The following is a 21,274-nucleotide window of genomic DNA, read 5'->3' on the forward strand; positions in this document are numbered from 1 at the left end:
CTTTCCATATGTTTTAAAGGACCCCTATTCAGCTATTATAATTTTTTTAAATGTAAAATGTAGAAAGTAAATTAATTCGAGTTTTATGTATACATAATTTTATACTTCCTTTTGAAAACATACATTCTTTTCCATGAACACTATTTAATGGCTACATGGCAATGTATTACACATGGCATTATAGCATGTTTATAAAATTGTACATATATATTTCTTTAATCATTTTCTATTGGACATTTAGGTATTTCTACCATTATTTTACATTGTAAATGATAAAATCGACCATTTCAGACTTCATAGATCTTTATTTACTATTTCCTTTCTGATTTTTAAAAGTTTTACAAATATTAAGTATTTTCAGATGTGTAATTTATTGAAATTCTCTTAATCTTTAATCATAAATGATTAGAAGAACCCTATTAGCCAGTTATTAATAATTTCTGCATGTGTGTATATTGGTGAAATTAGCTCATTTTTTGTCACCTTTGACATTCTAATAAACATCTGTTTAAAATGATGTATCACAATGATCAAATTATGATTTGCCTTGTACCATTTTTCTGATTAGGAATTGTGTACTTACACAATCAATGGGGTGATCAACTTTGCTAAATTAAAGGCCAATAGGTGAAGAGGATGAAAGGGGGGGAGGGTCTAATCTATTCAGTATCAGTATTTCCAAAATAATGTTTGGATAATGGGACTGTTTCATTTCCTCACCAATTCTATGGCAACAACTAGTTGTAACATTTCCAAACATACCTGTGCTGTACTTTGACTTACCTTAACTCATTTGATTTGCAGCCAGTTGTTCATCTCACGATATATTCATTGCTACTCGGCAAGATGACGGCCACCTTAAATCCTTCTTGACCTGACAACTCAAGCCCATTCTCTCCTCCTATCCCTACTGTTGTTCCTGAGATGATCACTAATCCCGAGTCAGGTCAACGAGGGCCAACAAGTATCCATCCCACGCCACGATGTTTTTTTGTCCTTTTGGTAAGTAAACTTCCACTTGCCTGGCTTGTGGTGTTAAGATCCCAAAGCTTTGAGGTAGCTCAAAGGATGCTTAATGCTGACACTCAGAAAGTAGAAACCAGGTCAGGGGAACAGAGAGCTGATGCTATCACCTGAACCCCAAATCTAGTTGCACAAAATTGGGTATTCCTAACCTTTTAATATATGAGCCAATAAACACTCTTCTTTTTGTGTAAGCCAAGTTGTCAGACTTTCACTCACAATAGAAAGTCCTAACTTTATGGGTCCTCTGATTTCCCTCAGAGCACTTGTCACAGTGCAATTTTTATCACTGTTTATTTAATGACAGCCTCTCTGCCATTACCGTGGTCTCCATGCAAGCGGCATCGGTATCTTATTTGTTCACAGCTGCTTCCCTAATGCCTAGGACAGTTCTGATTCATTACTTTTCTTAGCTATGTTCCCCAAGAGTTTAAGAAACTACTATTATGGCATTTTAATTTTTTTATGTGCAGGAGAGCTGACAATTATTTCAGGATGATAAAACTTGTATATATTATAATGCACTTGCATAAATTTATATAGTAGTCATCTCCCACAGAATTAAAGATTGCCCACGATCTCTAAATCGAATGAAAACCAAGTCCTCTTTCTTTGCTGTTAAAACTTAGGCGAACTATTTCTCTGAGCCTCAGTTTGCTTACCAGGAAAAGGGGCTTACCTCCAGGCAGGTATTTGTAGATAGCTTCTTGGTAAGTGGAATTACTATTAGTACAAAGAAACTAATCAGATAACCAGGGGGGAATCTATATAACATTCAAAACCAAGTGGTTGAGTGGACAAAAGCAAAGGCCAGGGCTGCATTACACTGACATTTTTATTAGAATTTATCTGTAACAAATGGAACTTGTGTCAGCAAAGAACTGATTTTCATACAGACTTCTTTCGCCACCAATGTAACGAAGTAAGAAAATAAAAAGCACGCCTTTCATTCTGTAAAACATTTACGCGTACTACTAATTAGAGGTAATTGTATTTTTTAACAAGCCATTTTACAAGTTATTTTTTTTTAATTTTTCAGTCTATGCATCCAAAATGAGAGCAAAGAACACAACTGTTATTATCGTTTTAGACACTCCAAGCTTGGATGGCAAAGCCACGTAACGGATGGAGAGGATGGACCTGCAGCCTTCTGACCTCTGCTGGAGTATCAGGGCACCCATAAACCCAGCGGCAACAAAACCCAACAGAGGAGAAAGAAAAGGTAAGTGAATGAAAAATCAAAAGGAGGGGCTAACCCAAAGCAAAACCGAGAATAAACGGGAAAGAAAAAAAATCTGTACATTACTGCAGAATTTTTCCCCTTCCTGTTTCTACGCCGAGTTATTTACATACACACAAATGAATTTCTGAAGCAGGTTCTTACAGATGGGTTCAAGTAATAACATTATTGGGTGTAGAATCAATAGGGCAGTGCATAGTACAAAGGTATAGAAAGTGCAAAGTTCCCTAGAGGCCCTTCCCTCCCCTGGCTGTCCTCACCGTTGTCTAACCATGCAAATCATTTTTAAAAAAGAGCTAAAATAAAGTTCTGTACAAATCACTTCTTATATATTTTGATTTTTTTTTTTACCATTGTAACTAATTACAAAATTATACATAACTACACGTACATAGGTAAATAATAGCACCGTACTGGTTATGATGATGAAAATAATTGGAAACTTGAGCGTTTATATGGTAATGGCAGATAAAGATGTTCACCTGGGAAAATCAAACTAGAATGGTTTGTACAGAAAAGCACAGAGTGGAATGCACATCAATGACAGGAGGGAGTTAGTTCTCGGAACAGCTCCTGAACAGGAGGACACCTGGAAGTCTCCGCCTTGTTCGTCTATGGTATGCATCCCATTCGTTTCCTTCTCAGGATTCTTCTCGTTCCCTTTGCCAAACGGGCGGTTTTTGTCTCGGGGAGAGAAACTGCTCATTGCGCAAGGGTTCTGGTGTGCAGGACACCGTCTGATTCAACATGGCGTGTCGGCATAATGCGATGTCTGTCTAATGACCCTCTTTGTTTCGCTAAATGAAAATTACAGCACTGAGTAATCTGGCACTTGGATAGCTCTCCAAAAGGTAGGAACTGAAAGGAAACACACCCACATAGTGCACATTCTTCTCTGGTTCTGATGTAGGTTAGAGAGTCTCACTCTGAGGTAGCCTTCTAGATACTTTTTAAAAGTATTATACATTATTTTCTTTTTTTCTTCCTTTTTTTCTTTTTTTTTACAAAAGTGCTCATATATGATACTTGCAAGTGTTTGGTCTCTTGGATTTCATTCTGCTAGTGATGGGAACATGTAGAAAACAGAACATCAATGGAGCTAAGATGAAACCAAAATATTATACCTCTATGGACACTCTTTAGGAGTTCCTTGAACATTTGGAGGATTCTTTAAAATTGTGGAAGATATGGCAAGCTCCTGCCATTATCCATGGCTTCCTATAGTAATTTGGGGGGAGATATATATACACATTTTTAAAAATGTCCCCTTTTAGAAAAGATCCTAATGGAATAGCAAATATATTCCAAAGTGGTCAATGATAGTTGTTACTAAAATAAGTTTGGTGCCTTTTCTGGATGTTCCAGAGCAGATTTGGAAGGGATTAAAAATAAAACCAGTGGCTTTTCCTGATGTGGACAATTACAAAAGGAAGAAGGGCCCTGATTATCCAAGTGCTTTGGGCTGGTACAATCACTAACCTCCCCGACCTGGTTGAGAACTAGGAATGCATATTATTCAAAGAGTTTCTGTACATGTGGTAAACAGATAATGCTTTAATAGGAAGAGTAACATATACGAACAACTAATGGAAATACGAACCAAAAGCTAAAAAGAAATGCTATTAAAATAGGCATCAATTATAAGGCACTCTAAATGCAAAACTAAAACCAAAAAGAAAACAAAGAACAGCACTTCCCAGGAATGCTGTATGCCACGAAATGTTTCTGACTGAACAGAGTAACATGAGTTTGGCTTTGCCCCTGTTACATATCATAAATGCAAATTTCATAGCACATACTATAGACAATATACGATTGAATACACTTTTTTTAAACAACTTGATAGCTGATATATTAAAACATTCTCCCCTCCTAAAGGGATATGCACTGACCTTTCCCACATGCACACCTCTTAGATATTTAATATGTTTTTATTGCACTAGAGTTGTTAGAAATATCGAACTTTGTTGGAAGCCTGGCTAACAAAATGGTACTTGTGAATATGGTTAGGTGGGTGGGTGGGGGGGAGATTGGATAGGAAATTAGGGGGTGAGGTTTGACAATCACTGATGTGCATTCCTCATTGCCCTTAAAAAATTAAAATTTTGTGATATTAAGAAATACCAATGTCATAAAATAATTGAAAAAGATGTTTACAATAGCTTTTCTACCTTAAAAAAATACTAAACCATGGAAGAACTGAATGATAGCTATCTCTATCATTTTGTGTGAACACACTGTCTATATATACATAGACACCCCTATAAAATACGGATATATATGTATATATGTTAGCAGCAACTTTATACTTTGCGCCTCCCTGTTGATTCTAAAAACAAAACAAAACTCGTTGATTATTTGAAAAGAATGGGTACTTTCTTACCAGACAGACAGAAGTGTAAAAGTAATATCTGATGAAACCAATACTGTAGATTGAGTATTGCACAAAAATGTGCAAAATTTCATATGTGATATTTCTACAGCAAGATATGACAGATAACAGTTGTACAGCTGAAAAAAAAAACCCCCTACAATTTGGAAATAAAAAAATGAAGAGTTATGTAACCTTTTTAAAATTTACTTTATAGAATGATAGATACATTTTGTTAAAAAAAAGTTTACACAGTTAAAAATGAAGCACAGGTCAGCAGTATCTTACAATACTAAAAAACTAAATCAAAGACTTTCTTTTTAAACATTCCCCCCTTTTCTCCCTAAAATGTTAGTATGAGCAATATGGTGGGAAGGGGTCATGTCGAAGCAGTTCGTGTTACCATGAGAAGCCACACCAGCAGACATCCACGCGGCACTCCTCCTTGTACCTAGTGAGTGATCCTGAACAAGATGCTGGTTCTTTGTTGAGATTTCTTCTTCCCTTTATTCTGAATCCTTGAGGTATCTGTAAATAAAATCCTCCAGATCCCTCATCAGTCAGGATTCTCTTATTATTTTCAGATTAGATTATTAAACTGGGAATTCTTGGTCCGCCCGGAAGAGTTTTTATTTTTAGTTTATTTTGTGTGTAATAGTCCCACTAAGGGGTTGTTACCTAGAAGTTAAGAAGGACTTCTCAAGTGCCCTGTATGGCTCAGAAGAGACTCCATGGGTATTGAAGGGCCCGCTGTAAAAATCCAAAATGGGTCAGGGGTTTCTACGTTGCATAGTGATCAAAGCTGCCCAGGTACTCGAGTGAGGCTCGATAGCAGAACTGGTACTGGTCCTGCAGGGGGAAGGCATGGCGAGAAAGACGAGAAGGGGCCATGAGCATAGCACATCAGAAAAGTGAAAATCAGTGATAGAAAACAAAGTTGCATCTTGTTGAGGGCAAAATCACTGCTTTCGTCAATCAATACAATCCAATGACCAATCGATTTTAGCGAGCAAAGAGCGATCAGCCACATGGGGTGTTCATTAACCACCAATCAATTGGACTAAAATAGTCTCCCAATTCCAAGTAGTGACAGCTCCAATGAACATTATCTTCCAGACCAGTGTGAACCACTCTCCAAGTCGTATCAAATAACCACCACCTATGGAACGCGTGAGCTCCTTATACATCACAGTCCTCCTTTACAATTACCTGCTTATTTGTGGTAACAGAACTCATTCTCGGTTTGCATATTTAAGAGTTGCTGATGCAGACACACACTGTCCCAAGGAACATTTAGATTCACTTACCTCTGGACTATTGCCAATAGAACTTAAATTTTTAAAAAAGTCTTATTAAACTTTTTAAAAAGTCTTACTAGACAGTAGACCTTGCTACCTATAATCAGAATTACCCAACATCATTTCTGATATATATTTGAGGGAGGCAGCCAAAAGGTATCTGGTGAGGCACACAAAGCCATTAATTTATTCAGGACTCTGGACTTGAAGATTTTCAACTCCTGAAAATGGTTACACAAGACTGGCTGTCCGCATAAAAAAATCCGTGTGCCACGGGCCTAATTCAGTATGACTGCTGCTTTAAAGGCCTACCCTAAAATAACAGTGTGAAACATGTCCTTTTTCAGACAGGGGCGAACACAGTCATTTAGGAATATGTTGGGGTACTATTGGAGAGATGGAAAAATTATAATTTACAGATGAGAAAAAGTAGGGTTTTCCTCATAAAAGAAACTTATTTTCAGTAGCCAATGGGCCTGAAAGTAGATAGTTTCTATTTTGCTTAAATGTGCATTTTTCTACAATAAAAATGGTAATGCAAAATAAATGGAGTTTGCTTTCCTATCTTGTCACAGTAAGTTGCTTGGCTAAATGTTAAGGCTTTTTAAACGTCCAATTTCCCTCTGTCACCCCCAACACCTATTAAGTTTGTCATGCTGACATAATGTTTTGAGTATTGCAAGCCCAATGCTTGCACTGTTTTGAAATCAAAGTCTGAAAGGTCTTGTGAGTGACAAATTTAGGAACACTTATAACCTACAGAACTTGTTGGTCTTTTGATAAACAAACACAATGTATCTATCACTCATATTATCCTTAGAAATGATTAGTCAATGGGCCAGACAGGCCAAATCATGAACTCATATTTTTCTGAGTAATACGAGAATTTACATATTAATTATTGGACTAGAAAATGGGGGGCTAATTTCTCTAGGTCTTGTCCAGGTTCTAAATATTTAAAATGACCATTATTAAGAAATCAACTATAAAGCAGCTGATCTTTAACCCTTTTCGGTCCAACGTCCAGGCTGACTCGACAGACCAGGCGCTAGGAGCAGGTCCAACGTGGAGCTGAGGTCGACACCGCAAACTGCTGCGATTATATGCATTGTCAGTAAGTTCAACGTTCAATCCCGTCAATTAATTTGGACCAGACTGTTTGAATTCCAAAAATAAAATTGGACCGCAAAGGGTTAACATCTAGGCATACAGAAAGAGTATGGAGTGGTGCAATGGGCTGAGGGTCTATTATAAATCAGGCATTGCAATTTTTATAAATATACCACACTAATATATTACACATTTATATGTAAATATTAGTTATATGTATATAACAAACTTGCCATTTTTAGAGGCCAAATATTGTTTAATATGGTTCAATCTACCATATAATCTCACCTAATTCCAGAAACAACTCCAAGATATTGTCACTGTCACTCCCATTTAACCAAGGGATGGATGAGGTTCACAATTTTAAACAATTTGATACTTTTCCTACAATATTTTCCTGTACTTTGCCTCTGATAATCTCTGGATTCCAGAAGGTTCTGGCTAACAAAATCTCTTACTTGGCTCATGAAGATTTTTCTTACCTCTGTCTGTACCATGGCTGGTCGTTGTGTTCTCAACATTTTGACAGTCTGGAAGATATCTACAACTCCTTCATATCTCATTCTCTCCAGAACAATGCTTAGTGTTATGAAGACTCCAGTTCTTCCAACGCCCGCACTGTCACAGAAACAAAGGCAACATTCCTGATGAGATGCTCGAAGCCATGGCTGCATTTACTTCTAAGTGGACATGTGTCCACTAGCTTTCAAAATGCATAATGTCTCCCCCAGCCACGGTCAGGAAAATGTGGTGTTAAAATCACCCATGATTACTCTTGATAATGTGTTGTGGTAACGAGAGAATGAGTGTGGAATAATTAGGATTCAGTCTTCTAAATCAGAATGACTTTCCAATTGGGATCATATGTCTTTTTGGAAAGATCAAGGAAACACGTTATAAAATAAAGGAATAGAAGGAAACGTAAATAATTATAGATTTGTACTCTTCACGCAGATCCTGAAATTGTAAACCTTGCCTGCTTCATATTTTTAAAATATGAAGTAATTCAGATAAGGTGAGGTACACTGACCATGTTCAAGTTCTTTAGAGTTTTACTTCTTGTAGCCACTTAAAATTTGTTCAGGATGTCCCATCACCTAGACATGTAAACAGGAAGGTATATAGACTATTCAAACTCAGATATATATTTTTGATATGAGAAGAGAGTTTCTTTATCAGGGTGTTTTTTTTTTTATACAGAATCCTAATTCAATTTTCAGAATGGGTCTATGAATACCTTATACATATGAGTTGTGAAAATTACATATATATATTTTCTGTTTAATGAAACATAAGTTTAAGAAGTCTCTAAGAGGGGTCTCTAACCTAAATGAAAAAAAAAAACTAGTTAAGAGCTATTTCTTTATACAATTATGTAGCATTTTAAACACCAGAATCCTTTTCACCACATTAACGAGTTTTTGAGTTTCTCTCTGTTTTCGTTATTAAGGTAATTTCAGGATCTTAGTGCAGCAAGAGAAGAAAATTAATTCATAGCTTTTGTGCTCTTAAGAAGTAGAAAAGCATCTGGAGGTTCAGGTAATGAGGAGAAGAGTGAATAATCTGAAAAATCCCTACCTTTTTGGATCCTAATTAAACGGCCTGTGTAATGCTTGGGTACAGGCTGTAGAAAATGGATGGATTCATTTACTTGAGGATGTAGCTGACAAGCATATAAATAGTGTGTCCCTTTATAAACTGGGTTTTCTAAAGAGTCCTAGCAAATGTTAACTGAGGCTTTAAAATCCATGGATAGTCTTTACAAAGTGGCTGAGCATGTCCTGGAGCAGGCAAGGCTCTCTGTTAAGATGGAATAGATGACCTTGAAAATCTCTATCCTCAAAGACTATGATTTATGATCTTTTTGTTGAATGGTCTCTAGGTACTCTAGAGTCTATCTTACCTTGATTTAATTGCTCAAATGTGACGAAAAAAGGTGGGTTTTTTTTTGCTTTCTACCAGACACTTTTAGGAAAATAAGAGGTACTGGCCTTATACCTTCTGAATTATTGACTGTATTATATTATTTTAATAAGGAATATATATATATATATAAAAGCCTAAGTGACCATCAGACTGTTCAACCATTCGACCAGTAGCTATGACGTGCACTGACCACCAAGGGGCAGACACTCTGACCAGTAGGTTAGCTTGGTGCTGAGATCCAGCTGATCTGGACTGGGAGAGACTAGACAGGCCGGACATGCCCTGGAGCCCTTCCACAGTCACTCCCCGGCCCAGATCATGCATTGGTGCCCAGTGGATGATTTGTGCACCGGTGGGGTCCCTCGGCCTGGCCTGCATCCTCTTGCAATCCAGGACCCCTTGGGAAATGTTGGAGAGCCAGATTTGGCCTGATGCCCACAGGCCAGACTGAGGGACCCCACCGGTGCACCAATCCATGCACCGGGCCTCTAGTAAATAAAATAAGTGGTATTTTTAGGATATTCCCAGATAACAGAAAATAATGGGAAGCCTTTAAGATATATATGGTATATGAAGTCATAGAATTTATACTATAGGTGTGTTTAAAGCATTTTGTGATGACAGAAGCAATGGGAAGTCACACACGCACACACACCTTTACATACTTATGGAATGTCTGAAGTTAATGTTTATTAAGTATATTCTTTTCTTTATATTGGACAAGTTTGATAAAAAATTTGGGCCAATTATATGGAAAATTAAGGGAATAGCCAGATAATTTAACTCTTAATATATCTACTTTGTCTGAACTCTTAAGCCAATGTACTATTTCCTACATGCTCTTTGATCGTCTAGAGCAGTGGTTCTCAACCTTCCTAATGCCACAACCCTTTAATACAGTTCCTCATGTTGTGGTGACCCCCAATCATAAAATTATTTTCGTTGCTACTTCATAACTGTAATTTTGCTGTTATGAATCGTAATGTAAATATCTGACATGCAGGATGTATTTTCATTGTTACAAATTGAACATAACTAAAGCATAGTTATTAACCACAAAAACAATATGTAATTATACATGTGTTTTCTGATGGTCTTAGGCAACCCCTGTGAAAGGGTCATTCAACCCCCCAAAAAGGGTCTTGACCCACTGGTTGAGAACCGCTGGTCTAGAGCCAAGGATTTTGGATAACTCAACACAAAACAAATGTGTATAAATAAGGTCCGATCCTCATCCACTATGCAATGCCTGGGACACACAGTGTGCTAGGAAGGGTCTCACAGCTCCCGAGAACACTGAGGTCCAGAGAAACGTCCCTAGTGCCATAGAGCGACAGCCAACAGAGTGGATGGAGCCAGGACTCAGACACTGGAAGCCCCACTCGAACAGTTCTCCTATTTTGAGACCCTGTCTTCCATGTCACTAGGAAATGTAGTTTGTTTTTGTCATTCCTTTTTGAAGCAAAGTCAATTTAATAAATTCAAGATTTTGACCATAAAGAAATTAAAAACTGAGACTTCAAAAGTTGCTAGAACCTAAAAAATAAGTGAATTCCCTTTGTTGGAAGATTTTTGCATAGAAACTTCCAAAAGCACTAAATTTATGGTGAGTGTCCTCTCTGAACCGTTTACTTTCTATATCTATTAACTTTAATACCTGAGTTATAAAACCCTGTGGAAACTATTGAAAATAATTAACTTGAAGGTGCTTCATTTTCTGATACAGCCACAATTTTCAAACAAATTATAATTTTAACTGAGATACCATTCTAATCACTTATTGACTGGCAAAAGTTAGTACTGTCATTAAGGTTTGAGAACTATTTATGGTTTCCCAAGAAGACAAACACAGGAGTAAGACACTGACAGTTATCAGTGTAATGCTATGAATGCAAAAAAAGTAAGAAACAACTGAACTAATTTTCACAAGGGATGGACCAGCAATTCCTATTAAAGTAGGCCAGAGAAACACAGAGTAGTTCTTTGTTACAAGAGGTAAAAGTTGGGGATAAAAACCTTCCTCTGGCTATTTTCCTTTTGTGGAAGGAAAGAGAAGTGAGTACTTGCTTTAGGTTTTACAATACATTTTTTTGAGAATAAAATGTCTATTATGCAGAGTTATTACAAGAAGCTTGTCCTGACAATAGACAACAATACAAACTTTCAAAGTTACCACCACATTAATCACAAGCGGAAACACCATTCCTGATTCTTAGCTCACCTGCAATGGACTGAAATGGGTCCATCTTGGCCAAACTGCTCTTTTGTTTTGTGAACTTGGCCGATGAAGTCAATAAATCCTTCTCCAGACTTTGGCACGCCTTGCTCTGGCCAGTCAGTGAACTGGAACTGTCTCACTGTTCGCGACTGACCGTCCTTCAGGGAGAAAGCCACACCCAGCCAGAGGACGCCAGGAGGGTTCAGCCACGCACAGGCACAGCAGCAAACATGATGGTTTTTCCAGAAAGAAAAAAAATGGGGGGGAGGGGGGGGTAGAAGCATATTTAACTAGGAGCTTATATTCATGTCTTATCTGCTAGGAACACTGTCTCCATTCACATATTTATTTACATTGCAATATTTTTTTTGCTCTCACAATTCCCACCTCATAAAGAGTCATCTAGTTCCTATATTAGTACATTTTGAGTCCCCAAGTTTGTCTCTGAAACCAGGTGGAACCTATACACTCTTCCAAAAATTTGTGAATCCAATCACTTCTTAATATTGAAAGGAGCGTCCAGGCATGTCATCGAGAGCAGAGAGTTTGCGATTGACACAACTTTGCGTCTGCTCGGCTTGCTTATTTCTAGCATTGCGAAATGACAACAGTGATGTGGAAAAGAGCGGACACAAATGAGGTAGCTGCTGTTGACCTGGACGGCCCACATGTCTCAGAGGCATACAATTTCCAGACAATGGCAGGACATACAACATGCGCCTTGTGACCGACTATGCTGCTGAGTAGGAAGTGAGGCATCCCTCAAGTAGATCAGAGAGATTGCTAGCACACAAATGCGCTATTCTCCAAAAGGACGCTTCCTGGCTGACCACGGGAATTAAGGCGTGTAGGGGGTTTGAACTCAGACAAAGCCAAACACGGAGAGGAAACAGGAGATGGAAAAGAAGACCTTCTTTTTTTCTACCGTGATTAGCAAGCAACACTGCTTTGACTCATGAAGTATAAATGGTTTGAAAAGAAGATACTAAGGCATTGCTGATTCCTCCCGGAATTTTACAGTATTTTTGGAAGACAACAAAAGTAGAAGGGGCTTCTGTTTACAGGAGCAGGAATAACAGTTATGCCCATCACCTTTCTCCCCAGAATCTGTGAAAAGCCAGAGGCTAGACAATGCAGGCCTGTCGTCCTCTGAATGTTCTTTCTGACCATAGTTGCTTTCAACAGCAAGAAGAGGTCTTCAGCACAAACCCTTACTCTTCAGCGGAGAGACCACCTGGCTCTACTTACAGGCTACCTGTTTAACAACACTCTATCCTTAAGTGCCAACTTGCTTTCTAAACTGGGAAGCTGAGATTAGAAACACACTAGGAGCACAGACAGCAAATGTTTTGTCAGCTAGGAAGACTATTCAATCACAGGAAGCCTTTAAAAAGCAAACAAAGGCATGCCCAAGTTTCTGCTTCACTGTTTCTTTTGAGTATTGTGATTAGATTTAATTTGGGCAGGAGAGCAGTGGCGAAGAATGTTATCTCTGGCATTTATAGAGCCTGGGCACAACTCTTTATCATTAGAAATGGTTGCTGAGTTTGCTTAGAATGCAAGTAACATTTTTTTCATTCACGTATCTTGCTCCCAATTCTGAAAGGGCATTATTATTAGCATTATTTTTTAAACAACGGGGTGGGTCACCAAGGCATGCTTACTTGGGCCACTCAAAAACGACACCTAGGAACTTCACTGCTGCCTTGTGGAGAGTCACTTTCAGAGTAGTTAAGACTTCAGATTTTCTAGCATTAACAGGTCTGTCACCTGGGTCAACCAGCCTGCTAACCAATTTCTCTTTCACTTTAGGTCAACCGCCAGGCCCCCAGCTGCGGGGATTAGTGGACAATCTCTAAACATGAGTACTGGTTGAGAAATCAGCTTTCCAGAAAAAAAAAAACACCAAAAAAACAATGGATCAAGTAAATAGCTTTACGCTGGAGTTTTACTCGACCCACCCATTGTGACAGCTCCAGATACAAAGCAGGCTTTGGACTGAACCCCTCTCCCCCAAGATGCATTTGTAATCACGGTTGCAGAGTGGCTAAAGGCAAGGATATGAAAGTTTCTGCACAGAACATCTTATATCAGAGCTGAACTTTGGACTCAGCAATCTAGACAAGAAATGCAGAATGAAAATTAGCCAGCAAGGGTCGTGGGTGCACAGATCTCACGGACAGACACATTAGCACACCGAGGAATAAACCACGCCAGCAATCAAATTAGAATGTGCAAAGCTTGTCAGATTCCTCTAAAAAATGCCATTTGCTCTGCGGTTTTAAAATCATACCAAATTAACCTCCAAGCCCACATGACCTACAGGGCTTTGCAAAACAACAACATATTTACAGCCTCAAGTAATGAAGAAGTCAAGGCAGTTCCAAAGAGAATGTGCTGAGAAGGTGAACATCAGCGCAGCCAACCAATCAGTAAACGCTTCCCAGCACACACACTCACCAAATGCAATCTCAGAGTTGAGCTGCCAGATGTTACGTTTGAAAGGAAGCCAAGCTGGGTTTGTGAGAACACTTGCCAGACAGAAGAAAGTTACTCTTACATTAAAAATAATAGTAATAATAATAATAATAAAACGTCCTCTAGGATGGGTGATCTCTTCACTAGGGAATATGGCCACTGGCCAATGTTTCTCCCAGAGAAGCACTTTAGACCAGCGGCCGCCAACTGGTGGTCGGTGGACCACTGGTGATCAGTGAGGTCCGAAAGGTTGGCGACCGCTGCTTTAGACTACTTTTCAACTAATGGTTGAGAGCATAAGACTGTGCCAACTTACCCTGGCATCTGTGACCTTGAATTCTCTTAGGATATATTGTGGCATGTTGTATTCAGCCATGGGATCTACAACAAAGTACTGGTATCTTGCAGATCGTTCTGCTGGCCAGTATTGGTGACATTTCTCCTGAAAGGAGAGACGATTCATGTAAACTATACACCATGTAAATAAACTTTGTCTAGCATCTAGTTATCTATATAACTCTCTCATTAATAAAATTCAAGCCCATTCCAGTTGCATGTGACTCATTTTTTTCTTTGAACCAATAAGTCTCCTAAGGATAGGGAAATCCTATAGTTCAATCCTTGCCCATAGCATCAAGCATAGTACTTGGAATATAATTGGTAGAAATATGTATCTGTCAAATTGAATACTTCGAAAGAGTAAGCATCTTCATACCTACAAGTTATCCAAATAATTACATCAGTCCTTGGGCATAAGGTTGGTCCTGTCAATCACACATTGCATCCCTTTAGCAGACCTGGACCACTGTGGTTTGGGATGAAGAGAACCATCAAGTGTGAACGTTCAAAGAAACCTCTGAATTGATTGGGTCCAATCACTCTAGTCAGCCCAGGCAGTTTTAATGACTTAATGACCTTGTAGAATAATCAAGCCATTTTCCTAGTTCTTTTTCTCTCTCTTTGCGACCTAAAAGCTAGGTTTTAGATACATTTCTACAAAGAAAAGAGAGAATATCTCAAACATATATAGCAAAATGCTTACTTGCATCTATTGAATTTAAGGGGTGAGTCTTGATATATCTCTAATACTATTTTCTGAATATTTCCAGGGATCACTTTTTAAAAGTGGATCTGAAATTACCTTAGAAAAACAATGTAAATTTCCAACACTTTATTCAATGAGGGTAAATGGGGAGCAAATACGAATTTGCCTCAGGGATGAAAGTCAAATTAGTTCCTACAGAGACATGATGGCCCCTTTGCTCCTGAAACTCCAGCTTGCCCAGAGTGAAAGGAAATGAGGATGTGTTGAGAGCCAGGGTATAAGTCAAGGAGCATCTGCTTACTTATTTGTCTCTCGATTGTGTTTCACTGAAAAAAGAAAACTAGATCTTTCTTCAAAACACACAAAGAAAGAAGTGGATGTGGCCTTGTAAGTTAAAAACCAACCCAGAGTAATGAGTGGCCCCGTGTTTCAGGAGTACCCTGACTGTCAAAGAACGGCTCTGGCACTCCAGTCATTGACATGAAACCCCCACTTCTCCAGGATGGAAATGTCTTACGAGGAGACACTCACTCTGCCCATCTCACGCAGCTTGGTGAGCATCACCACGATGGTGGAGTTGTGTTCCCAGAGCATCCGCCAGAAGTCTTCCGTGGTCTCCGCCAAGGGTCCCTGGGTAGCGATGTAGGCCTTCTGTTGTCTGAATTACCGGGAATGAAAATAGCATGTTACAATAACCAGAGAACACACCAAGGTCCACATTTGCTATGTAAACATCCAACCCAGTAATAAAACTGAAAATACATCATTCATGTAATTGCAGTAAATGTCCATTAAGATTGTGTCATCAAATAACATTTATTACATTTTGGGGACTTAGCAAAAGAAACGGCTTTGTTAATATGATGATGTATGTCTCTCATTATTATTTAAATTTTAGCGCAACACTAATGGCTCAATTTCATGTGCATACAAATCGTTTAGGGAACAGTCGTGGGGCATCAATTTGAAGGCATGACTTTTACACAATCTATTAAATTTATGAAATATGGTACAAAACAGCTTTTTTTTTTTTTTTTATTAATTCCTTCTGAAGGAAGCATGCAGGAGGCCAGATTAACAACTCCATAATGGCTTCTTCTTACTTCTATCCAAAATAATAGAAAACAAATACCACGGGATTGACTGCTGACCTACGCAGAAAGAAAATGCTTTGACTTGAGATAAAATTCATTCTGGCTATGAAACTAGGGCACATGCAAATATCAAGGCTTCGGATTGTCAGGGGAACAAGAGTATATACCTGTATCCATCAATAAAACTGGCATTGATGTAATCAGATCCTTCTACTCCTCGGATAGGCTGCAGGCATACCCTTGTGGATTCATATGGCATAATATTAACAAGGCGATTTTTGAATTTATTACATGGAAGATTGGCACTGATGAATCTTGAGGTGTGAGCTTTAGAGCTGGCTAGACGCTGTTGAATAGAAAAAAAAGGAAAAATCTGACAAAGATAATGTTAGCCTATGGTTTGAATGCAAAATATCTGAGATTTCCTCTTTAGAGATAAAGCTTTGGTTTACTTCAAAGCAAATGACACATCAAACTGCACTGCCTTTCACTTCTACCTAATGGACTTCCTATAGCCTACTGAATTTTTAAATATTATGTTCAATGGGTATGATCTCTCAGTTTAAATTGGGGTACAAAAGAGCTCAAGGTATTAGGAAGCATGGAATAGAAGAGGAAAAGAGGAAGAAAGTGTTTTATAATCAGACACCTGAGGGAGGGCAAAGTCAAGTGAATCTTGACAAATTTGAAAGGGTCAGAAAGGAAAGCCAGGACTCAGACAATGTGCGAATGACTTGCTTCTGAATTACCACATCACCCCCAATGTCATACCTTAAATTCAAGCTCCATTCCCGTGACATTCTCTCCTGTCTCTATTTGTGTCAGCTTCTGAATGTAGGCATACAGGTTTCTCGCTGGCACTTCGGTATTTCCACAAGTCACTGCTTCCAACAGCGCATCGTGGATAAAGATGTACTGGTCCTCTGTTTGCACCATGTAATTCCTCTGGGCTCTCATTAAAGTTACATGGCCATAAATATCTGCAGTTTTTTCATGCTTTATTCTTTCTAACATGGCATCTATTACAATAAAACAACCAGTCCGGCCAACTCCCGCACTACAAGAAAGACAAAGAGAAAGGTTTAAATAAATCTTTTAGGAAGTTAACATATAATATAAGCATTTTCATTATTCTTGTGAACTAGGTTTCCAACCCATTAATTCTACTCAAATGGCTGTTGTGATGATTTTGGAGCACTCTAAAGTCAAGTATTATCAAGTCGCCATAAACAATGGGTGGGGAACAATGTACCAAGTGAAATTAGTTTGATTTCAACATGTAAAAATATTAAATCCATAATTACTATGCTCTTTGATCACATCATACAAACTAGACATTATTTTGAAACCATTATGAAAAAAAAAACCCACTAACATTTAGGCTCTTTATACTAGAAAAATATTTTTAAATGGTCAATATCTAACTAGGCTATATATTTTTGCAAATCATCTTAGGCTATTTTAGTTCAATTGACAAAAAAAGAACTAGTAAATCACTCGACTTGAAATATTTCCTATTTTAAAAGTCAGCAAAAAATTCTAAAACCAACCTAGTTTGAAGTGTGTAATTAAAATAGTAAAATGTTGTTGCACACTAAAAATAGTGCAGGGTGTTCTCAGTGGAGGAAAATCCTTAATAAAGAGCAAGCCCTAGAAAGTGTGGGCGTGTTTCTAGTTTTTACTCCCTTTTCTTTCAGAGTTGAATATATTGTGAAATTCCAGGTGAAATTCAAGTATTCTCTGTGGGAAAATTAAAGCTCCACTCTTAGTCTGAAGACATTCTGAGGCATTTTATAAACTCCATCCCTTTTGGACTTTATGGGTCATTTTTCAGTTGGTAGAAACTGATTCAAAGAAGAGGAGGTGAGAGAGTCAACAAAGCACAAAGACAAGATCTTCCGCTGCATGGAGACAATCTAACCTACTTAGCTGGATCACAGGGTCAGGTAGTAGAAACATTGGAATTTCCTCCTGTGTTGAAAAGTAAATTAACAAAATAACACATCTGTGTTCTTAAATCTCAAGGGGAGCCTTCTTTATCTTTTATCAAATCATTTAGGCTGAGTCTATTTATGTATCAAGTATGCTTGAATAGAAAATGCTTGGTCATGGATGGTTACCTGGCTGGGAAACATGTAATCAATAGGTACATATCACCAGCTTAGATACCATGCAACAGAGGGCCTCCTTCAATCACTACATGCCACTGTCTCCCATATGTGTTCATTTATGTGTGCACCTGTCCATCTCTTCATTCGATGAACAATGAAGCACTTTGCTAGGTGACAGAGGGGATACATTAGAGATGACTTAGGTCCTACCTTAAAGATCTCAGAGTCTACTCTACATAACTATTTATAAGACAAGAAATAAAGGATATTTTGGGTGTGATATGGCATTTGCACCAAGACTGGAGAACAGAAAGGATGGTGAATTGAGGTGGCTGGAATAGTAAAAGAGAAGGAATGGCTTTTGCAATTGTACTGCTGGCTCTGGGAGCTCCATGTGACACTTTCTAGACCTGGTGAGGCACCTATGCAGGGAACATACAAGAACTCCAAATGAATGAGTTTAATGAGCATGAGGGTGCCTGAGTCAACTTAAATGGCAATTTCTCTCCAGCCAAGTAGCTGCAAGGTGGTAAGTGAACATTTTGCAACAAGTAATACTTTTAAACTACTGAGCAGTATAGACCAAATCCAGCTTCCATACAGGAGACCTGAAGTTTGTGGAAGAGGTTACGTGGGATGATGAATATGACAGCTATTTAAAAATTGCTTACATCTCTTCATGTCCTGTCAGGCACAAAAAATGACTGTATCTAGTCAGAGAGCCTCTGGAAATGATTCTAAGACTCCATTCAAGGTTTAAACCACAAAATGACATCTGAGGTGGAATGTAAAATACTTCTGAGAGACAGCCTTAGAAATGACAGCACATTTGTTAGCACAACACAGTTGGGAAAACCCATGCACTGAGCACCACGGTGCCACACTTTATTTGGTTGGTTCTACCACATAAACCCGTGAAACGGTAAGTCTTCCCTGATACTCCCCACCCTGACAATCTCCACCCGCCCATCCCCCAGCAGGACTCATCACCCCATGGTCCAGATCCCCTGCTGTCTTAACACTCTACTACTGCAGTCCCAGTCACAACAAAGTATTAATTAGTCTGCCAGGGCCTCATCCACAAGTCATAGAGCATCTCCTGGGAGCAGAAACTGCATTTCTGTTCCCTTGGTGTGCCCTGCACCAAGCATGCAGTCAGTGCTCACCAATGTTGAGGGAGTAAGTGAATGGATGAGTCATTGGCATGGCAGGCCTCTTGTAATGAGCAGCCCACCCAGATTAAGTGAGCCTACTGCGGAGGCAGGGCTCTCCAGTCAGTGAGAGAAATCCCACATTTGACCACAGTTCAGAACTAGCAGAGTCCACCTGAAGGTTGCACCACCATCCCTTGATAGGCAATAGAGAGACAGGTAAATGCTTCGAGCCAATTCCATGTCATAATCTCTTGATATGCCACTGCATGGCCATGAATAGAAACTTAGTAAGACTTAACCTGGAAAAGGGAGGCAGCCCCCATGTTTGGCAGGCTCTAAGACCATGAATAATATATATTAAATCACACAATACGCATAATAACTAAGTCCTATATGTCAAATCAATTCTAGATAATGACAAGAATATTTTCTCAAAATATGCCCAGGGACCATTCCAAATGTGTGGATTATGCATCGTTCTATATGCTGGCAGAAAGATACCACAGAATCTTGCAAAATTGTTAGGAATAACTCTAGATCAAAGCGATATCAACCTTTTCATGGTGGTAATGAAGCATTTTGTTCCCTAAAAAAATAGGGAGGGGAAAAAAAATCAAATATGTGCCTGAGGTCTAAATCATGAATTGTGGGGAAACAAAAGAGAGAGATTATGATGGTGAAAAACCTACTTTTTCTCCCCCAAACATAAAATATTGTTAGCTGCCCAGCCTTAGTGTTCAGATGGAAGATGGGGAAAAAGCAGATCCTTGGAACTTGTGGTTCTAAAATAAAGAACCTCTTCTCTAAAATAAAGAGTTCTTAAGGGTTTCAGATGGGAGAGGTGTCTCTTAGCTTGAAGCAAGACCATGAGATTCAAGATACTTTTTCCAGATACCAATGGCTGGATGCCCTTGAGAGTCACTTAACCTTTCTCCTGTTTTTCTTAAATTCTGATAATTAACATAGTGATAATGTGTGAATAGTGATGATTAACATAAAGGAAGAGGCAGTTACTTTGTAGGTAAAGAATCCATTCCCTGAAGCTGACTGCAAAGAACAGACAATGTTAAATCTGGGAAAATTATGATAGAATCGCCACTGGATAACAACATTAGGCTTTCAAAATCTTGCTTTACCCTGCCTCCTTGAGCTGCTTCCCTTTTCTTTTCCTATTTCCAATAAATAATATCTACAGTTGGAGGAATTTTCTGCTTTCCCGTATACTGGGATGGTAAATGAGATGGCAGTAAAATGCCTTCCTACCCCAGGGCATGGTCCCTGGGAGGCATTCCGCAAATATGTCCATTTCCTTTTCCCTTCTGTGAGTCATAACATTCGGGAACTTCCCTGAACTCATTCCTAGAGCTAGTAGCAAACAGTCAAACAGGGACTCAAATGCCGGCTCTGAGATGCGACACTTTACACCACAGTTCATGGTACCGCCATTGTTTCACATGGCTTTCTGTCATTTGGGGCAGCAACAGCTGTCAAATACAGTGACTCTCTTGTGGCTCACCCCTCAATAACATCCCTTCAGTACTGTTTATTCTAAATGCAGTTTTCTTGAAAAGTCTTTCTTGGTTTCTAAGATACCGATTGGGGGAGTATGGAGAACGTCAGAGATACTTCCTTTAGGGTCAATGGTAGGAAGGGAAAAAATTTTTATAATTATCTCAAACACAAAATAAGCTAAAACATGTAACACATAACAGCAGCAAACAATAACAACCAAAAACTGTGACTCTGTAATGGTTATAGACTCCATGACCTTTTAGAAGTTCTATCAAGTTGGAAAGGAAAAATGAAGATCAACCTTGTTATCTTCAGAAATCTACCAAAACTCCTTTAGATTGCTCCTCAGTGAGGAATATTCCCCTATTGGATCTATGTGCTGATTATTCCATCTCTCTGGATTTTCCCATCTGTGGCTGTTTCCCTAATTTGAATACCCCTGTGAGCCCCCAAAATGTAGTTAAATATCCCCAAAGTTCTGTCCTGCTTTCTCTCATTCCCCTTCATGGTTCAGCAATACAATGGATTTCTAAAGTGATAGCATAAGGGAAGACATCTATTTCAAACTACCCTCAAATTTCTCAAGAAATACAAAGATTCTCAGATTAATATCTTCTCTGCTCAAATCTGCTCTTCTCACTCTCACTCTTTCAGGTCTAAAATTGAAGAACCAGCTTAGCCCGTGTTTGCCTCT

General features: G+C 38.7%; 1 protein-coding gene across 31 annotated transcripts in view; it reads right to left on the reverse strand.

Annotated features, from left to right (window-relative positions):
- Positions 1-1,840: 1,840 nt before the first annotated feature.
- Positions 1,841-21,274, reverse strand: part of PTPRD (protein tyrosine phosphatase, receptor type D) — an 833,389-nt gene continuing 813,955 nt past the window's right edge. For all 31 annotated transcript variants that reach the window (XM_015564215.1, XM_015564194.1, XM_015564191.1 and 28 more), the window contains 7 exons: positions 16,575-16,860; positions 15,971-16,149; positions 15,241-15,367; positions 13,981-14,106; positions 11,190-11,344; positions 7,525-7,660; positions 1,841-5,483 (listed from right to left, as the gene is read on the reverse strand). In XM_015564215.1, the coding sequence (XP_015419701.1) occupies positions 5,415-5,483; positions 7,525-7,660; positions 11,190-11,344; positions 13,981-14,106; positions 15,241-15,367; positions 15,971-16,149; positions 16,575-16,860 (1,078 nt within the window). In that variant the 3' untranslated portion in view covers positions 1,841-5,414. The remainder of the gene's footprint in view (positions 5,484-7,524; positions 7,661-11,189; positions 11,345-13,980; positions 14,107-15,240; positions 15,368-15,970; positions 16,150-16,574; positions 16,861-21,274) is intronic.

This window comes from Myotis davidii, unplaced genomic scaffold, assembly GCF_000327345.1.
Source record: "Myotis davidii unplaced genomic scaffold, ASM32734v1 scaffold361, whole genome shotgun sequence".
NCBI classification, from domain to species: domain Eukaryota; kingdom Metazoa; phylum Chordata; class Mammalia; order Chiroptera; family Vespertilionidae; genus Myotis; species Myotis davidii.